At 34.7% G+C, this 21,540-nt stretch overlaps 1 protein-coding gene across 1 annotated transcript in view; it reads right to left on the minus strand.

The window, feature by feature from the left end:
* The window catches only part of FMN1 (formin 1), a 134,670-nt gene that overhangs the window by 64,071 nt on the left and 49,059 nt on the right, over window positions 1-21,540 (minus strand). Inside the window, exons 6-8 of the mRNA XM_065686635.1 lie at window positions 13,532-13,619; window positions 3,926-3,987; window positions 2,739-2,827 (exon numbers count right to left, since the gene is read on the minus strand). Of these exons, the coding sequence (XP_065542707.1) occupies window positions 2,739-2,827; window positions 3,926-3,987; window positions 13,532-13,619 (239 nt within the window). The remainder of the gene's footprint in view (window positions 1-2,738; window positions 2,828-3,925; window positions 3,988-13,531; window positions 13,620-21,540) is intronic.

Below are 21,540 nucleotides of genomic sequence, written 5' to 3' on the forward strand. Positions count from 1 at the left end.
TTACCTTTTTGCCAGTTGTTGGGAATTTCACCTGACTGCCATGATTTTTCAAATATGATGCCCAGTGGCTTAGCAACTTCATTTGCCAGCTCCTTCAGGACCCGCATATGGATTTCATCAGGTCCCACGGACTTGTGCACTTTCAGGTTCTTAAGATGGTCTCGAACCAGATCTTATCCTACAGTGGGCCTAAGGTCTTCATTCTCACAGTCCCTGTGTCTGTCTTCCAAGACTAAAAATTGGTGGTTTATCAAAGATAAACCACCAGTTCATGTGGAGAGAAACCATCAATTTTACTTCAGCCATTTTTTGCTATTTTAATCTGAGAAAAGTATTATTTTGCCTTAAAGTAAGGATGACTGTGACATAGCTTTTTGATAGGTTTCTTATTGCTACACTTCTTATGGCCTAAACTAAACAGAATTTGCTGTTTATCATTGTGAGGTCCATTTTACTCCTCTCCTGCAGAAACTGTAATAAAAAAAAAAAAAAAAAGCCCTTACTTGAGAACTCTTTTATCCTACCAGAATCCTGTAGTAAAGGACTTGAGGGTACTTTCAAGCCAGGCATATTACCATGTTGTTAATGTAACAGAACATTCTTCCTGAAGATACACAAGGAAGGCTTATTCTCTGGAGGTAAACCGTTTATCAGTTCACATTTATCCACATTTGAAGAATATAAAATTTGTAAATTTTTTTGGGGGGAAAAGGTGTTTCTAATCCTGCAAGTTTCTAAGTAAGCCAGTAAAATTTAAGCTGAAGTCGAAGGAAAGCAGTCTTCAAAGAAAGCAAATGGCACTACTTGGACAGCAATTATCAATAGCTCACTAATTCCTGAATTCAAACATATACATGTAATACATACAAACCAGGAAAGTTCAATACCATATTTTGCTGCTACTTCCTTCATTTGTATTTCTTTCACAACAGAGAGGACTTCAAATAGTTTATATTACAAATAAAAGGGTCTTCCTGGAAACTAGCTAAAGCATCTGTATCCTGCTAGCAAACCCCCAGTTGTGGTCAATTGTGCATATAAATGTTTATCATGATAATGAATATTAGCATTTTAACAACTATTATCATAAAGCATAATTTAGGGGGGTATTGTCATGTTGCTGTCATAATGACTGTTTGTGCCAACAATAGCAAATTTAACATGCCAGTGAAACAAATCAAAATCACATGTGCAGGAGAGCATCAGTGATACCAATAAATCTTTCTACTTGTCTTGTAATCCAAGCATTTAAAAATGGCAAATGTTTCCTTTAGACTTCAGTGAATTCATGTCAACGAATTTATTACATGACTGCCTATTGCTAGTATTTCCAGTATTTTTTTTGTCTTTGACAGTAGTATTTGACTCTGAATGATCAGGCATAACTGCTTTATTTACAATGCTTTACTTTTAATTACGGAACAATGATAGCATAAATCCAACTTTCTGTTTAAGATTAACATTTACTCACTGAAATTTACAAAAACAGACAACCTTCTGTAAATCTGTAGTTCTACAAGATTTGTATTCTCCAGAACAAAAAAAAAAAAAAAGCATTAATAATTGTTTCATTTAGACATACAGCAAACAGATTGCCAAAGATCCAAGCTCTGGAAAACACTAACTAGTCACACAATGTATTCTCACTCCCCAAGACAATGCAATGAAAGCCATGGATATGGGATACAAGAACAAGCTAGTATATACACTTTACAGCTATCTGCCATCTAAATCTTACTTAAGAATGATAGCCACTCAATCAAGTATGACAGGCCCCTCTCCAAAATTAACCCATTCCCTAGTGGACAGTCACAAATGAGTATTTAGCTGATTTGTATTAGGAGAAAGAGAAAAAAGAATGTGCTTTTCACCACTAACATTTTAATGGGGAAAAAAGGGTATGAAAAGTCAATACTTCTGACATCGACCAGTCACATACTATCTCTGCTATTTCAGTTCTTTCTCCCTCTACCCCTTATGGCAAAGACAGCATAAAAGGCAACAATTGAGAAGAGCAAGAAGCAAGATGACAGAGAGGCCTCAGGGCAGGAAACAGCACTGTGATTAGAAGAAAATTATGGAAGTACAAAGGGAAACGTAGCAAACGTGACAAACACCACCAGTAGGCCAAAATCTGAAATCAAATTAATACACTAAAATAAAATTCAGGATTACAATTCTGCTCAGGGGTTCTTGTGATTTTCACATTATTCTAAGGTTTATTACAGCAGAAGGGGTAATACTTAGTAAGTTTTTCATCCTAACAGTTGTAAGTGCCCAGAACAGTTGCAGGAGATGAACTGTGGAATCAGCCTTGTAGGTCTTCAATTAGCATGACCAAAGTGTACATTGTGTCTTTGTCACAGAACTCACTAAACCCCTCTGTGTGTAGAGCTGTTTCAACAAATCAACAACCAAAATCAATCTGGCCCGGCTTTATGACACGTTAATTTAGCCCTAAAAGCTGTAAGGGAAGGATAAGCATTTTATAAATGTGAGAATGGGAATAGAATTTTTTTGACTCAAGGCTACATATTTTATCAGTTTTGGTGGTCCAAGTTGTAGTAAAGTTTGTCATGTCTGAAAAAAGTTGTGATAAAGGCAAAGTTTACATCATGCCTTGAAATACACAAAAAAGTTGAAAATTAGCTACCCAAAATTGCTTATCAAGACCCTTTTAACATATCATCAAAAACTGTATTATATAACAATCAAATATTACAGAAAGATAATCTTACTGTTCTGGTTTATCCAGAAGCTTCAGTTCCTCCTCTTTTGAAGTCTGATAATATTGCTTGATTTTTTCCAGTTCATCCTTTTGTGCTCTCTAGGTGAATTAATATAAATTTATTAGTAACTAATTTATAACAAATGAATAGAATATTATTTACCTTTTTGTCTTCAAGTAACAACTATATTTTTATTGGAAAACATTTAGACTATGCAAAAGAGTGAAGAATAGAGATCTATGATAAATTTATTCATTACCTTGTAGTGTCATTTACTACCGATGGACACAAAGCAGAGCATCCTTGTAGAACACAGCACTGCAAGTATTACTACAGGATGCTTCACACAGTTTAGGTTGGAGAGGTAGCTCTGGTACGGGCAAGTGTAAATGTATTCTTCCATGCAACTTCATAGTCATACAGTTCATGAATGCTATATACTTAAGTCTACAAAGCAACTTAGGTAAGGACAGCAATGCACTAACCCAAGTTAATTGCTTTAGCCACTTATATTGTTAGTACAAAATAGGCCTTAAGTAAAGACAGCATTTTTCAGGCAGACCAGAAGAGAAAATTGCTAGATATTATGCCTTTTGTTACATTTTAACCTGATTCCCAAAACAGCCCACTGTTTTAAATTTCTGACATTTAAGAAAGTCAAGAGAGCTGCAAGAGAAATAAGCATGTCAATTCGTATTTTCTTACGTTACCTATTTTATTACTGTTAAATTCCCTAAAGACTTTTTCTATATAATCACAGAATTATAGAATAGTTATGGTTGGAAAGGACCTTAACATCATCTAGCCCCACCCCCCCTGCCATGTGCAGGGACACCTCACACTAAACCATGTCACCCAAGGCTCTGCCCAGCCTGGCCTTGACCACCGCCAGGGATGGAACATTCACAACTTCCCTGGGCAACCCATTCCAGTTCCTCACCACCCTTACAGTAATGAACTTCCTCCTTATACCCAATCTAAACTTCCCCTGTTTAAGTTTTAACCCATTACCCCTTGTCCTATCACTGCCGTCCCTAATGAAGAGTCCCTCCCCAGCGTCCTTAAAAGCCCCCTTCAGATACTGGAAGGAATAATGTCTGTATTCTAAAATGACTAAACATAAAAATAAAACTTTACTTAATTTTGTGTCTGAAATATTGTGGTGATTAACCACAGTTTTACTCAAACTTACTTACATTTTCATATAGTGCTTCCAGTGTTTCCAGATCTACTATGGAGTCATCAACACACAGTATAGCTGTATAGAAAACAATGACAAATTAGATGCTTGAACATCTTAAACTTAAGAGTTCAGTTTGGTTTCCTGAGAAAGGTATTATAGAGATCTGACCTAGACATATTTGTATTCAACTGATATCTTATTATTTTCAGCATTTTATTTTTGTTTCGATTTCAAGTCACAGCACTCATGCAAGAACTTAATATAAACTCTTAGGAGTCTCCGGAGAATGGAGTTCTACTTTTCCTCTCCAGTACACTCAGCAGTCAAAGATATGACCTGCCAGGCATTTGGCTGATTGCATAGATGGCCAGGCAGAACATGAGAACAACTGATAGCAGACAGGCTTCATGGTAGCTTATAAGGATGGATAGGAATGAATTGAGAGTTGGAGTATTTAGGTCTCCCTATGTGCATGGGAGATCTGCTTGACTTGGCACTAGCAATGATGGAAAATAGACAGACAGACAAACTTGCAAGATTTGCAAGTTGCAAATTTGCAGGAATAGAAGACTGTACTATAGATTTTTAAGGTATTTTCATAGATCAGGTCATGTTCGATTTAGCTTTATCCTCTCGAAAACTACCCACATGACAATTTCCAGATAAATACTTTTACACATCCTATAGAGACACCTAAGTATACTCTTCAGAGATTAATTATGCCTCATTACCGAAAATGAAAAGTCTCAACAGGTTTCCTGTCTTAGTTCCAAATGCTACTACATTTGGAATATATGATGTTAGGTGTTTCTGACATTTGCAAATCCCATTGCAATTTAGGCAATGTATTGGGACTCTTTTGAAAATTAAATAGGATCATTTCATGGTGATTTCTAATGCTCTCTAATGTTAAATTCCAGTAAACTGAGAGATGCACAGTGGAATAGAAGTAACTTTGGATGTTTAATTTTTCTAAAGCTGGCATTTCCTCAAGACTCATAATGGGACTGGGCACAATTTCTGAACTCCTGACGTGTTTAAATGTTACTGGGAACATTAATCCCAAAAGAATCAAGTTTAAGGGGTCTACCAATTTTCCACATAATCGGTGACTCATCAGTAGCTAGTACCTGGTAACTTTTAATTTCAACTATATTATACTTCTTCAAAGGAAACTTGACTGCTTGCGAATTTAGAAGATTTTAAAAGCTCCTGCTGCATTTGCAATCCATGTTCGAAAGGGGCAAGGCACACATCTTTAAATAATTATTTAAAACTAATAAGCTTTCGCCTGCTCTTCCACCTACCCCAAGATTTTACATTGTGAAATTAACCAGCAGGCCAGTAAATTTTCTCTGTGGCAGGCTAATTAATTTTATTAAAAGGTCCAATGACATTTAGAATGCTTTAAAATTTTGCCTGTCAATTATGATTCTATCTGTTGACATTATATCTTAGTTAGAAGTAACGAATTATATGGAAGAAAACAGTATCAGTGAAAAAACATCAATAGCTCCAACTACTTTTGCCCTATTCAAAAGATGCAAAAAAACCCTTAAGAGTATAACTGAAATCATTACAGATTCAATCTATGAGATCATCTGTTGGCTCTTGCAAGATAGTTCCATGAGTTGCATTATATTTCGTATTATCCGATGATATTTCAAAAGCACCCAAGAGATTGGAAAATCTATTGGAAAATTATTTTCATAGTTCAATATATGTAATTGCTAAGATCTTAATATGCATATTGAGCTCAAAACCCTTTGTGGTTTCACTTTCATCTTATTTTTGAATATTCCAACATCTGCTTACAAGGAGAAATTTATTTGTCCAGAGTTATCTAGAAAAGCAACTTACTGGAGGCAATCTGAATTCATACTAGAAATGCAAAACGTATAACTAATAGTACATTTTTTTTAGCTACAGAACTATTACAGTAACAGGAAGTAGCTTGGGAAAAAGAACACTTTCATAAGAAGATTAAGATTTGTTCATCTAACTGGAATTTTCAGTCAGGGATTTATCAGAAAAAAGTCCTCAAAATCAGAGTGGCTTTTAATGCTGTATTTTCTTATCTGTGTTTCTGTACCGAATACCAGTTCTAAAGAAATCAGTGTTCTTTTGAAGTGACATGATAAAGCAAAAACATGTTTGAGAATAAACTAATAAAATACAGTCTGATAAATGAACATATTTTTAACAGAATTAATAATTTGTGACATTATTATTTTCTCTTTTGTGAAGGATGTGATTGTATATAAGTACAAAGAGAGAAAATACTTTCTGCTTTACTTGCTATACAACCTGTCCCATGCTATTATTGGCAATGCCCATACAGACAGGCTGCAGTTAAATATCTAGCCATATTACTCAATTCAGTGATAGCTGGACATCTTAGGATGTGAATATGTATAGACCCAGACTTGCAAAAACTCGGATATACTGTCAAAACCCACAGACTCCTTAATTTCATCTTTATGTGTTTTAATATATTTGTCTTTCTGTCTTTTTCATTCAAACTGATTAAATCTTATGCCATAGAGATTTAGAGCAGAAGACAAAAACATGTAAAATACAGCACGGGTAATACATTCACAGTGTGCCGTGTAAATTAACTTGAATTGGGGCTGATGAAAAAAACCCCATTACACTACTTCAAAGAAACTAATTATTTTACCTTTTACTTAAGAGTTAAGGGAACAAAAGCTTCATAATTTTTCTGTGAAAAATATAATCCAGTTTTAATCATACGTTTATTAACATTATTAAAATGAATAAAAAAATTGGTAAGCTTTTCAAAGTGATCTTCATGATACAGTGAATTTAACTGTGATACTTCTCTGCACTAAATCTCATTATATTAAGACTCACATAAGTGTAAATAATATAGGTGAAGTATCATAAATCTACAAAAGAGGCTCCAAAACAATTATTAGCTATTACAATATCAATCACCATCGGTGGCTTTTACTTTTATCTTGCTTTCTAGTTAGCTGTCTTCCTTACACTGTCAGTTCAGTTAGAATATTTCACCTACACCTCACAATATGTCAAAAGGAAGTAGACTCATGCTGTGAAAAGCTGGTAATTTTATTGGGTTCCTCTACCTTTAAAAAATCTGTTACTTGGCCAAGTCTGGTTTCTGAGATCCTTTTTTTCAGGGAAATTGAGGCAAACATTTTTATGTGGCCTATGGTGTCTGCTCACAACAAGAAGAATTTATATACACAAGGATCATTAGTGCTGGGTTGCACCCATTAGGATATAATAACCGTCAGCTAGGACAAAAAACAGATCAGCATCATGCATTCAAACTAACAGGCACACATAAAAATACTTGCCAACTACATTTCACATACTAAGAGCATTGCTTTGAATATAAACTTGTACCAAAGCTTTTTAACAGACTCACTTTTTAAAAATGAATCTAACTGTAAATAACAGATTCCTTACACACAGATTTACCACATACTTTGCCTTATCACTTCAAAAATGTAGACCAAAGAAAAGCTGAGAATTTAAAGTGTACTATGTGCAGTCTATATACAACTGTAGGATTAGAGGTTAAATATCAGAAAGCTGCTTCTCTTAACCAGCTTAAATACCAACAATCTTAAGGCTGATACTGATACACACCCTCACTCTTACTAAACACATTTTGGTTAAATCAGGATTCAAGTCCTGCTGACAGAGCTTACATGTACTCAGCAATATCAAACCATTTAATGTGATGATTAAAGTATGAAATATGAAGAAATCACCTTAACTGCTCCCTAATGATAAAACAGAAATATGTTATTTAAATAAAAAGTGCTTTCCAAAGGTACATTTCCTTGGCATGGAAGTACTTCACTGTTTAATGTAGTACATTCTGCCGAGTTAGGCTTGATTTCATGCGAACATGAAGCCCATCACTGGAAATTTTAATTAAATAGTGACTGATCTACTCAATTAGAAAATGACAACTGTTAAATGCAAACCCCTACTTGGAAAACCATTTAAAATACCCAAGTCACTCTGGTTTACTTCTGACAACTCGATGTGTTTTTCTCCAGTATTTATCGTGCAACACAAAAGCCATTAAAATACACATTACAAAGAAGCACTATGGGCATAATGTAGGTTTAGAAGTTCAGCTCCTGCAGAAGTCAGGAGCAAAAGACTCTGTCAACAATATTAACCTACCCAATTCAGGCTGGATGCCCAAGAGATTCACAGAAACGTATGTTGGGAATTTTCCAGAAAAATAACCAAACAAAAACACCCCCCCAAAAAAATCCAAACCTTTTAAAGAAAATTGTTTCCCAACTTCTGAGATGTGTATGCAGCTATCTATACTTCATTCATAGTATACATACACAGAGAATGCATACTTGTAATAGTTTGTGTAGGCAGAAAAGTCATGCAACTTTGATCAACAGTTTTTAAACATTTATAATCTATACTTCCAAATATATTTTAGTTGAAACCCCCATAAAACTATTTTCACATAGTGCAAGTAAGAAATATTCCAAAGCATTTATCTTTAGCCAGAAGTATCTCCAAAATATAATAGAGAAAGGAACCATGATCCTATTTCTGTTGCACGATACAGTTAAAACAGAAACTGAGATTCAGAAATTCTGAGCACAGTGAGGTCCGCAGATTAGAGTGGCTTTGGAGTAGTCTACCTTATACATACAAAACATAGTCTTTTGGATGCTAAGTGCCTGTTTAACAATGATATGCTGTAATAAATGGTAATATGCCATAATATATGATAAACCATAAATTGCACTAAGGAAATGCAACCTATTTATGTAACCTCTATGGCTTCTCATCAGAGGAAGACCACACAGAAATCCCAGGATGATCAGAAGCATAACACGGAATTAGAATGATTATCGGATTGATTATCTGGGTGAGTTAACGTGATGTTTACATTTTCCCAGTTATGTACTCCAATATGTTGACAATGGAGGGTAAATCACAAAGTTGGAGAAGACCAATCAAACACTTTTCAACTGGTTGTCTGACATTGTACAGCAGTAACATGAGAGTGTTCTTCCTAGAAAGTTGGTCCCCTCCTACAATGCCACAGAACAAAATTTGGTGCAGAATGGCATGATAGTTACCTACATTGCTTACCATTAGAATATCTGACACTATAATAAAAAAATATTCTACCAAAAAAACCCCAGTAATGAAGGTGGATCTACAAAAGCAGATGGCATAACCTAAGCTTTTTAACAAAATCCATTCTAATCCAACCCATCTAAGTGTGATTGAATATATTTTTTCTAATTAATTTTCAAAGCTTAATATGTCTCTGAATAGATAATTTACATTGTTGGCGAATAAAAGAATGTTCCAAATGCACAATAAACACACCAGATCCCCATACATGCTATTACAGGTTGGCCAGTGCCATCCTGATTTAATAAATGGAGTCTTAGACATTATATTTAAATGTTTAACATCTAAGAAAGAAAAAAAAAAAAATTAGCATTAGAAATAGTCTCGATGCTAAGGATCAGCGTTACATTCCCCCCCTTTGCCATATAGGCTAAGTTCTATCAGTGTTGCAGTGCTACACTGTTAAACTCTTGCCTTGGTAAATGTACTAGCAAAGTCTGCAGCTGTTCTGTGTGGAGTAATATGGCACTTCATTGCCCCAAATAGTGCAATAGATTATAAAGTGTGCATCTGGTGTGATCTATCGCATCTCACAGATTTGGTCCCAAGGAAAATACACCAGCATGTAAGACCATCTAGGTAATGCATCCTGATGGAAATCAGGGGAATTAGCGAAATATTTCTAGCAGTGTACAGAAGCAAAACTTCTGATGCCTCGTAATTTTAGTGGCAAAATGCAGGTACTATGGAGGTAGGGAGGGATTTGGAGTAGTCACTCCACTTGACATAGGTGTCTACATTTTATGTACATCCCATTTTCTGTAACTAAAACTATTTTTCATCTGGGCTGCCCCCTAATTTTGCCAGTTTACTCTTGAACAAAAAGATCTCAGCAGCTCATGGGAAGCCAGTACAGATTACATATGCCGCAGTAAAAAATATTATTATGCATTTCTGAGTATACTGCTACTGCTAGCTACTATATTGGGAACTGCCTGAGGGACAGAAATGTTACCCTGGAAAAAGCTGAGGCCAGTGCCCAGCGACACCGACGGTCTTTGCATACAGGTATAATCAGTATTTCCCATTAGAAACAAAACTGAAACACCTCACTGTGAAGCAAGTTATAATATTCAGCAGCAAAGCCACACAAGTATTCTTGAGCCACAAGTTTGTCTCTCAAACTGTAATATTTCAGCTGAACAATAATAGGAAAAGTAAGACAGAAGTGCACTGATACGAAATGGAGATTACTTCTCTAAGTGTGTTAAAGCACATTCTTTACCTAGCAGCTGACCTCCAGTATCCCTCATCTCTTCTTCAAAAAGGTTTTTTAAAAGTGCAGAGAATCAACCTTGAAAATAATCTCAAATCTATGCATGACTTGATTATTGCTATTTCATTTTTAAATAAAAATACAGCTCCTATATAGCATATTGAGACAGATTTTCTGTTTGCTTCTTCTGCTCAGGAAATGATTATTATTAAATAGTGGTCTACTCAGAAAATATATTACATTCTTCAGCACTAGATTCACTGATAAAATTTGTCAGTGAGCTCAGAACGTTACAACACCTAGGTTTTCTCCTCCTCTCCCAACTACCAAAAAGCTGAGTATTAGACAGGAACAGCATGACAATTTTAAATGTCCCTCTGCATCATGTAATACCTACAATAGCAAAAATACTCACTTCCTCATTGTCTTCTACATAGACCGTACTCATACACAGCAAGAATTTAAACTTATCTGCAAAGGATGAACTTCACTCTCTCAAGCAAACGTGTGGGAGATTCCCTTCCTGAAGTATGGCAGCTGGCTCATTATCAAATGCAAAAAATGAAACATCTGGGTGCCAGAGATAATCATTTGCTTGTTTTGTACTGTGAGCTATCTACAGAATATGCTGTGAAGCTATTGAATTTGAGAGGGTAATCCTACTGATGCAGAACTCTTACACTACTTTCAAGAAGAATGTAGCTTTTCTTGTGATTACTCTCGCTTTGCCTTCTCTACAGTTTTGCACACATCTGCACGCATAGTTTTTCTATCAGTAGAAACATTTTCTACTTCTTATCAGTATTTCTGTAATTTCTACTTCAGGTGCAGTAACCAGTACGCTGTACATTGACAGCAAATTCACCTGTACGTGGCTTTTCAACAAACATGGTCAGAAAAACTTGGAATAAAATTAGATATCCATTTCTTTTCATGTTTACTTTCTTTTGCTCCTAGTTTCTTCATTCTCTATTGCAAGCTGCCAAAGACTATGAACTTTTCTCTTCCCTGTCTTTCACATATTGAATTATGCAGTGGAAATTGGCTTGAAAAAAATGGACGAGCACTTATTTTTCGTATTTTCTAGAGATAGCTCTTTGTAACTTCATTTTGTAAAAAAACCTTTGACGTTCATCACCCAACAATCATATGGGGTTTTGGTTAGGTGTTCTCATGAGCTATTTAGCTTATTACGATAATTTGCATTCATTATATTTACCATAGCAGTCTTCAAAGAATTTGTCTGCTGATAGGCAGGACTGAACACAGATTTGAATTAAACAACATACTAGGGGAGAAAGACTAGAAGAGAAACAAGCATAATTCTACTGTTGTCTTCATTGTAGCATGCATTTCTGAAGATCCTCTGTATAAAACAGATCTTTTTCCCCGAGTCTGGCAAACTGTTTTTTATTTCCCTAGATGATAGTCTCTGAACACAAATCTTGATTGGAATCACTCATCCTGCTTTGTTAATATATTTCAAAAAGTTCCATTAACAATTTTCCCAAGTCCCATTTGAATCTCCTAGCTGCTTCCATAAGCAAGAAGCAGCATACCCTATTGCTGCCTTGAGCAACACATGTGGTGACAGGCCAGCCATTTGCTACCTCAGAATAGAGAGCGTGATGAGCTATAAACTTTCCTTTAGTGACAGCACTTGTTTTGGTGTCTCTCTTCTACCAACACTATTTTTTATTAAACTTGTAGGACTACATTAGCTATGTCTTCAATTGCAAGTAGCGTAGTCTTTAGAAACAGATTTGTAGACAGCAACAGCTGGTACTGAGGATCCAGTGTTCACACTATACACATTTCAGGGAGTTTTAACCATCTCTGATCTGATCCAGCAAAATTTAAAGCCTGCTATAAGTGGAGACTGCTGGCACGCTCCTAGAGCAAACCTTTTCATTCGGTTTAATTCTTAATGATGTTTGCCCACTCTGAGACTGCTCTGCATTGCTCTGCAATGCAAACACAACAAAGGGGCCAACTGGTAGGTTTGATTCAAGAGTGTACTGCTGATTTGACCTAAAATGCTACCAAATATTTGATTTATTCTTTTCTCTTAAATTTGGTATGAATTGGCCAGAGGGTTTCAAAAGCTATAGAAGTACAGCAAACGACTTGAGAAAGACACAGACAGAGATACGTTCCATTTTAGTAGAACATCATGGCATGGAAAATAAAGTCACGAAAACATCTCCAAAGATACTTAAGAATACTACCCAGTTTTTGTAATACAGCTTCTATCCTATCTGTAATTCCTGCCAGGAAATTATTCAGACCTTCAGTAACACCAGTTTTTTTCCATCTCATTCTGATACCTTTCACACAATACTGGCAGGCACAAAATTATTCCTTCTTTTCGCTGTTTCCCTCCATTCCAAGAGACATCTGTAAGCCTTTGTGCTTTCAAAGTGCTAGATGCTCAAAGGCTCTTCTGAAATTAATAATAATCAATGCCAGCAGCATCTCAACACCCTTCCCAGTGTTTGCATGTGATGGAGGGAAAACAATAGCAAAAAGGAGACATCAACTTGAATTCTTCCAGCAGTTGTTTTAAATGGTGAATATTTTCCTTTTTTAATGTGAAAAAGAAATAAACAATATGCTTAAACAATATCTTCTAAAATCCAGAACATAAGCAGAATCTGAATTACCCCAGTGTTCTGAAAATTCTGTATTTCTCTACAGTCCTACTGGCAAACTAAGATAATTTCTACCAGTAATGGAATTTACACTCTGAGTAGCTCTATGCTTTGAAAAATGCCATCCAGTAATCATCTTTCTGACGATTGCTACATGGTAGCTGAATCAGTTTGGAATGTGTTTTTTTAAATTTAAACATTCAACAAATACTGGCAACATGCTTGAAGCGAAAAAGATCTGTATATAAGCATTTGATTTAATTTTTGTCAGTGGAGGACCCGCTCAAAAAAAAGGAGGGAACTGCAGGGGAGAAATATAAAACAGTTTTGAGAAAACACTACAGAAAGTGATATGCTAACCGAAACGGTAGAGAGGATTGTATCTAAATGCAATTCTGATTATTTAGGTGAAATTTTTACATATACCAGAATATACTGGAAGAATGATTCTTCTGATAACTTAAAGAGGATAATACTCAAAGCACATTTTGTTAACGTATGAAATTCTCTGAAGGGGGCTATGAGAAAAAAACAGCCACGCAAATATGACACATTAAGTGCAAGAAACACCTACCTTGTTGAATATCCTTCATCTCCAGGTGCAAACTGGATATTAGAATTCCTACAGTTTGAGACCGTTTTCCATCCAACAATTTGATAATCTAGAAAGATGATGCAAAATGATCTGCGATCAAATGAACACTCTACAAAGAATTCATTCACATAAATGACAGAAGCTAATTTGTGAATTGAACTGAATGTCTCTCCAAACATCAAATCTTTTTATTAACTAAATCTGATAGTAAGAAATTCATCTTATCTCTATGCTCTTCACCTTAAATGGCTCATAAATGTAAGCTTGACTTCTTACCAAGTCTAGTAAAGAACATCACCTCTTACTTGTAGGATGCTATTAAAAAAGGGATAAAAGGCACATCAAATATTTATTCTGGAATTTATTTTTTCCCTCTTTTCCTTAAGTTGATCACAGCAGAATTACTTAAGACACCCTGAGTACATCATAAGTTCCTTAGTTTGTCTGCTAGTTTATATTTTAGTGTGAACACATTTAAGGCTATCTTTTTGACAAAGGACTGATTCCTGAACAAGGAAAATTGAAAAATTGTCTTTTTAAGCCCTCTCAACACAATTTCTGGATTACTGAAAGAATGTTTTTCACTCTTGTATGAAAGTGCTTCTTCCACACCCTTGACACTTCACAAGGATTTGAGGATTTTGTTCACATTTTGGGTAACAGTCACTTGTTGGTACAATATACTGACACTTAATCTTTTCAGATGTTGGGTGGGGGAGGAGAAGAAAAGGAGGGAGGGAAACCTTGAGGAAATTATTTTGGCTGGCTGAAGCTAGTGACATTGATGTGGATCAGTCCATAAATAATGAAAAGTAAACCAAGAATTTTAGAAGTATAGTTCAGATGTTAGAAATACCAAAACCAAACTTCCCACAATGATTGGACTGTTGGTATTTGGGATTTTGATTTATGCCATAAGGAAGATACGACAGCATCACATCACAAAATTCAAAACAGAAGTTCTTCAAAAAAAGAAATGTTCATATCCAAGCTGTTGTCTTACTTTATGGAGTTGATGAACAAATAGTATTAAAAATACTAACTCACAAGTAAAACGAAAGCTAACAGCAAAGTTTTCCCTAAATTAGTATTTATAATATGTGAACAATATTTAATCTACATATCAAAATTTACTTTTAATAGCTGGGTGACAACAATGTTTGGATATTTAATAATATTAAAAACTTTAGGTAATTTTTATCCCTTATCCCTGTAATATTCTTTTAGATGCTCACATTGCAGATAGTTAACTGACAAAATTTGTACTAGCCCATGCAAATGTTTCTTATCTATGTTTTATAGGATTTAGGAATATTTAACTGTGCAACTACTTAGCCATTCAATTATACGAAATGCAGATTTGTAGTAGAAAAATACAGGAAAAAAGAGAAATGATAGTGACATTTTCATCTGAAAATGCAAATTTAGTTCTTATTTATAGAGTACTGAAATGTGGACAATACACAAAGAAGCTGGTATACATGTTGCCTTCAACAAAGTTCTGACAGATATTTAATGTCCCTGTTGTAGGGGCTAAACATTTAATGAACTGATGTTAAAGTAGATGCTGCATATTTTCTGCCAAAATTGGAAACAAAATCTACCCTGAGAGGATTTTCAGCCTGTATGTATAGCACATATGCTGGATTGTAAAAAAGCAATACTATTCAAAGTGTTTTATTCAAATGAGAAACAACTCTGGGTCTTTATCTCCGGAGTACACAAGCAGACAAGATGATGTGGCTACAAGTTACCGTAAATGAATACTCTGTAAGCACCACATCCTGTTGATTGTGTTTTTTCACTGCAAAAGTAACTGCCCGGTTTATCTTGGTGATTTCTGAAGCTTTACATGAATTTGCTGAACTCCAAGCACATTAATTTCTTACAGGGATAATTACAGACTTGAGTAGTATGCAATTTGTATAGCATTCACTGACCTCCAAGTTGACCTTGTTCAGGGGCAAACTCAGAGGTTGTCATAAACCCCATTAGCCATGCCTAGTTTGCGGCAAAACCTTTCCAGACTATAGCTGTTGTAGACAATATATTTGAAATTATCCTATTAAAGTATTTTTAAGTGCTAATATATTCTCCAGATACGATCGAACTAGCTCACGTTGCTAAACAAGACTTCCTCCTTCACAGATTAGTGAAAAAAAAATTAAAGATGACCCTGTATAATTAAAAAACTAAACCAGAGGTTCATGTTTTAAAATGGCCAGCTTACTCTATGTTCACATGCATTTTAGACAAATGTACACATGGTCACAATTACCAGGCATCAAACTAGACTCAGACTACCTGAAACAGCTTCAACCAACTGAAATCTGTAACTGAAGGCTAATACCTTATTCCTTAGAGAGCAAAAATGGAGCAACAAGACAACAGAATAGCTTAAATTGGCCATAAAATACTCTAAAAACACAGGTATAATGCTGACATAGATTTTTTAGAACAAATGTGTAACTTGAAAGATCTTGCAATGTGGAACATATTTTCAGAGATATTAATTTTCCCCAAAATTCTGGTTATTCTGGGAAGTCACTGTGACAGGGAATTAAGCATGTGTGTGAATTCCAAATAGAAATGAGACACAAAAAATATCAGCACTTTCCCAGTTCATAAAAAACATAAGGTAAATTAAGTGAAAGTTTGTAGACTGCACTGAGCTATTTAGTCTCTGCTTTTAAAAGACAAATCACTGATCACCTCTCAGCATACTGGGACTTGTTTGTAGCTGGCAGTGACAGGTAAGCAGCTAAAATCCAGCTGACGCCAGATGATGCTTCTATGCCAGCTGGCAGGCTTTGCCAGCTGCCAACTGCTCCTCCAGACTATGAATGTATCTTTGTAATGGATGCAGCATCTTCTGGCTCTGTGACAAAATTGTAACTGCTGGTGCTAATTCATTTAATTCACTGATCCATAACATTATTTTCTCTATGTGGTGTTCCCTGACTACTTTTTAATGTTATTAAGTGGGTTGACTTGCTGTATGCAAGTGCCTCTTCTACATCTTTCAAATACTTGTAATCTAATTTAAAAGCAGAGACATACTGAAGCTTGAATGCATTCATAAATTACCCTGTCCTTCCCATTAGGTGTCTCTCTACTGTAGCCAGAAATGTATTTAATTAAATATTATAGGATAGACTTCACTGTTTTGTCTAACTGCAATGTCTACATTCTATCCAGGATACTTAACTGGTGCTGAAATCTGAACAGATTCAGTTTACTTTAGTGATTAAAAGCTAAGTCCTTCCTCCTGCTGGTGCATGGATTCTTTCCGTAATAAATTTACTGAGAGAAACCATAGGCTAAAAAACTATCCTGCATATCACAGTATTTCCCTCCATTCCCACTCATTAACTTTTATGGTGAAGTCAACAGCCTGGACCCACAAGTAGCCTGCTGAAACTGTGTTCAAGCAAAGGAAGATTATCCTGCACAAGAAGCAAGTAAGCATGCCCCTCTAGCCATTCTACATAAACAGCCCAAGAGGCACCAGCGGAATTTCAGAAGCTTAGGACTAGACTTTATCTCTTATATGTCTTTTCAAAGGAGAGCCAAGTTTAACTATTTTTTATTTAACATAGATGAACCGTAGTTTTATCTTTTTTATTTAATATTTAAAAAATATTTCAGGAGACATGTTATTCTATTTGCAGTCCTACTGGATGAAAACAAAACAGTATTTTTAGCCTTTTGCTAAAGGACAAGCAAATGGCAGTTTCTCAGGATAAAATAGGAGGTAAGAAATGAGCTAGTAAGAAACTTGTTTCAACACCTTTATTCCTATCAAAACTGTAAAAATAAGATGAAGACACAAAATAGGTATTTACCCTTTACAAATACTTTCCATATCCTACCTGACTGCAGAGCTTTGTAGTAAATAAAGACATGTCATATTCATTCTTCTCAGTACAGCATAAAATATAAAAATAAAGCAAGAGTGCCTCCGAAGAGCAAACACTAGCATTTTACTACTTCTGCTCAAGTTTGAACACTATTTATTATCTTATGCAGACAGCTGAAGACAGTCATTGTGTCTCAGCCCTGCAAAGCTTCCAACATTTTCTGCAATATCTGCCCTTATTGCGGAAACACAAAATTCATTAATTGTAATTCCTCGTTTAGTTAGATGGATAAAAAACTTGCTGACAGACATATCCCTTTCAGTTAAAAACATGCAATACACTCAAAATATTGACACTCTTCTTAAATGAGAACACATGTTAATAATTATGGGAAGTCTGTTAGAGATAATAGACAACAGAAAAGCCATTATCTTTAATGTTCTCCTGTGTCTTTGAAATGATAATCATTGCACTAAAGGGCCAAAAATGATTGATGGACTTTCATTTGGTGCATACACCTGACACAAATTACTTAACACTTACTCATTTCTTTTGTAAGATGGAGTGACATCACAAACATGAAACTATCCTGTTTCTTGAAAAAGTATTGAAAATACCTGAGGTTTTGAGAATAAGTTACTAACAAGTGCTAAATACTAATGCAGCTTCAAAATACGTTTAAGCCCAGCAATGACACTACAGAATGCACTTGGAATAAAACACAATAAAGGAATGTTCTTCTCTAAATTACCTCTTTTTCAGGCTTACAGGGTATCATAGTTTAATATATAATGAATCATGGTTTTTGTTTCGTTCCAAAATATATGTCATAATTCTGTCTTCTATTTGGTATTACAAGAACAGATTTTGTTTCTGCAAATTTAACAGGAAAGGGAGAACCTATGGATTGAAAACCATTACATGTGCGTATCAACTTAAAAATGTTCACGGTTATGTACAGATGAGAAATGTTAACAGTTTAGAATGAATGAAAGCAAAATTCCTTACATGTAAACTTCAGTCCTTTATCTGACAGGAAAACATCTGTAGAATAATTTCAGAGTCTGAGAAAGATGTTAGATCCTTCAAACTGTATTCAAATCTATTGATTTCTTTTTCTTTCGAGAACAACCACCGGTTTTTGGTTTGGTTTTTTGTTTGTTTTATTTTCAGAAAAGTAGGTTAGAATTTTAATATTCTAATTGATTTCAGTTTTCATTGTTTTCATGAATAACTAAGGACTTTAATGGTACTGTACTGAATATACTTGTAGTTGAACATCGTTGGTGCATAAAAGTTTATAGTTGAAGTCCATTCACAACCTGACAAATGTAACTTGCAGTATGTTTTTTTTTTGAAGTGGGACCAACTACAAGCATTTGAAAAAGTTTATCTAAGAACATCATCTTACATGGTATAAATACTTTTAGATGCAGTGTTTATTGCCAAGCTTCAACATACCATAACTTCCATGTTTAGATTAAGCAAACTGAATTAACCAAAACCAGAGAGAAATCTGATTCTTTTTCATGTGCTAATAAACTTTAATTTTGTCCAGTAACAACTTTGCCTGCTGCAAATTCAACCATTTCAGAACTATGCTACAAAATAAAATCTACTCCTTCTATACATTACTTATCCATCTAGAGCTCTGAGAAAGTCTCTTCTCCAAGCAAGCAGTAGTCTATTTTCCATTTCATAAATATCACGTCCAAAAAACTACTGCATTTTTTTACCTCATATAAGATTATAATGCTTTTAGTCTTACAATTCAGGAACATTTTTATGAAAGAAGAATCATATTTATTAATTCTTAAATATACTGCACTATATTTTGCTCCAATATTGGGACATAACTAATATATTTATCTAGAGAGTAAATCATCTTCATCCAGAAAAGACAGACCTAATGCCTAAAAAAAAAAAATATTTTGACCATTATCTACATAATACTTTGGAACTTTCATTTACAAGATTGCATTTCACGGTTTTCTGAAATATTTCAAAGGATGTAGAGTTGGGAAAAAATAAGAGGTTTTTTCCAAAGTTCCTAAATTTTCCAAAGGAGTGAACAATGCTCATGCTTGAAGACGCAGGAGCAGCTAAACACTTTGCAGAGCTTCTAAGTCCAGATAAATATGACCACAACAAACTTCAATATGCAAGTATGTCAGAAAGGTACATCTGACCTTCATTTAAACTATATTATTCTTACATTGCTTCACTATCAAGTGAATGTACTATATTTTCCAAAATAAGTTCATATATGCCAAAAAATAAACCACCCTCTATTCAGTCTTTGAAGCAATTCATACACATTTATATGCTGCTGGAAGGTTCTTAGCTTGCCTTCCTTTTTTTTTTCCTATATACTTGTTAGAATATCTTTTTTTTTTAATAACCACATTTCAAATTCTAATAATTTCTTCTTATGTCAGGATGATAGATTCTAGAAGCTAGAGTAACTCAATAAGAGTAACTAGTTACAGTAGAAACTAGTGTCACTCAATTAATAACCATTCCATGATAAGCCATTTTCTGTCAGGCATGAAAGCAAAGAATTTGTGAATCATGAAAATGCCTCCACTCTGGAAAACAGGATAGCTAGCTGTTTTCATTCACAGGACAATGGACAGAAAGTGGACTTTATGAGTAATGGAAACATGATGTCATCCAAAGCATTTATGCACTTCAAGACAGTATCAACTATATGTGTATCATTCTAAACTAATTTTTGTAAATATCTCCCACTATAGAAACACAGTCTCCCTAGCCAAAATTGTTCTGCATTCCTCTGGTATCCTTATTCTTAGAAAGCTTTTCGTAATTTTTCTTTGCAGCAGCTGCATGCACTTGATGACACTTACTGTGTGTTCCAATCAACCTTCTCTTTTCTAGACTAAACAATCATAACAATGCAATTCTTTCCTCAGAGGTGATTTTTACACTTTTCATCATTCTCACTCTTGACTCTTTACAGTTATTAAACATTTCTAACGAAGAGCTGGAGCGCATAAATCTTGATGCATTTCTTAACTGAGACATAGCCGAGTAAATTGTCTTGCAAGCAATATTTCTACTATCTATCAGAGTTTCATTTTCACTTTTAAGTAATACCAGGATTTGGCAATTCATGTTACTCTTGTGAGCCAAGAGTTAACTGGTATCTTGTTAATTGTATTAGCTTTGTTCCAGTCCCTACCTTTTAGACCATATCTCTGATACATAAAAGATTTCTAAAGAGTCTATTCTAGTACATTTGAAGTCTCTTGCAAATTGGTAGTGGCTGCAGAGTTAATATTCCATTATCTAGGTCATATGTGAAAATACCAAACTAACCAGACCCAGCATAGATGCCCAGAGAATCCTCCTATTTTGACACTGAGTATACATATGAATACAAAAACATTCTATATTTCAAATATTTCTTTTATAAATTATATATTATATTGTATGCACATTAAATATATGTGAGTATAAATACATATGAATATAAATACATACTCAGAAGTTTCCCTTCTGAGCACAGCTTGCCAAATGCTACTGGAAAACAGACCATCCCTTCCATTTATGCAGGTATTTAGATATTTCTGGCTGAAAATGGTAGATGTCTACCAGCTGTAAGCAAGAAAGCATAGCATACGGTGAATATTCTAATCTGTGTTGCTGTAAGGTGTCTCCTATGTGGACAAATATGTAAGAATATTCTGTAGGTTTGATGTGATTCTTTCCACAGAAGCATTCATTTCACAGACTAAGCATCCAGATTATTTTCACTTGTTTCACAAAAATAATAATTCTGAGAATAAATTGAATATTATTTCATTTAGAACTGCAACAGGAATGTAAATAGGTGGTAAAGATGTCACCATTTGACAACCTACTAATTAATAAAGTCACCTTAGTCTTACAAAGCAGACCCAACTAAATGAGAAACAATTCCCCTCTAATTTGAGAGAATCTTACTTTCAATTCCATAGGGAATTTGATTGCTAAGCATTGATGTAATTCATGATGTAATTCATTCAAGGAGAAATTTATTAAGTAATCATGATTTAATAAGCAATCTTGCACCACCTGATGGTCTATAATTTCTCTAAATACCAAGCAGGCTGAACTTAGTGTGTA

The sequence above is a fragment of the Lathamus discolor genome, chromosome 6, assembly GCF_037157495.1.
Source record: "Lathamus discolor isolate bLatDis1 chromosome 6, bLatDis1.hap1, whole genome shotgun sequence".
Taxonomy (NCBI): domain Eukaryota; kingdom Metazoa; phylum Chordata; class Aves; order Psittaciformes; family Psittacidae; genus Lathamus; species Lathamus discolor.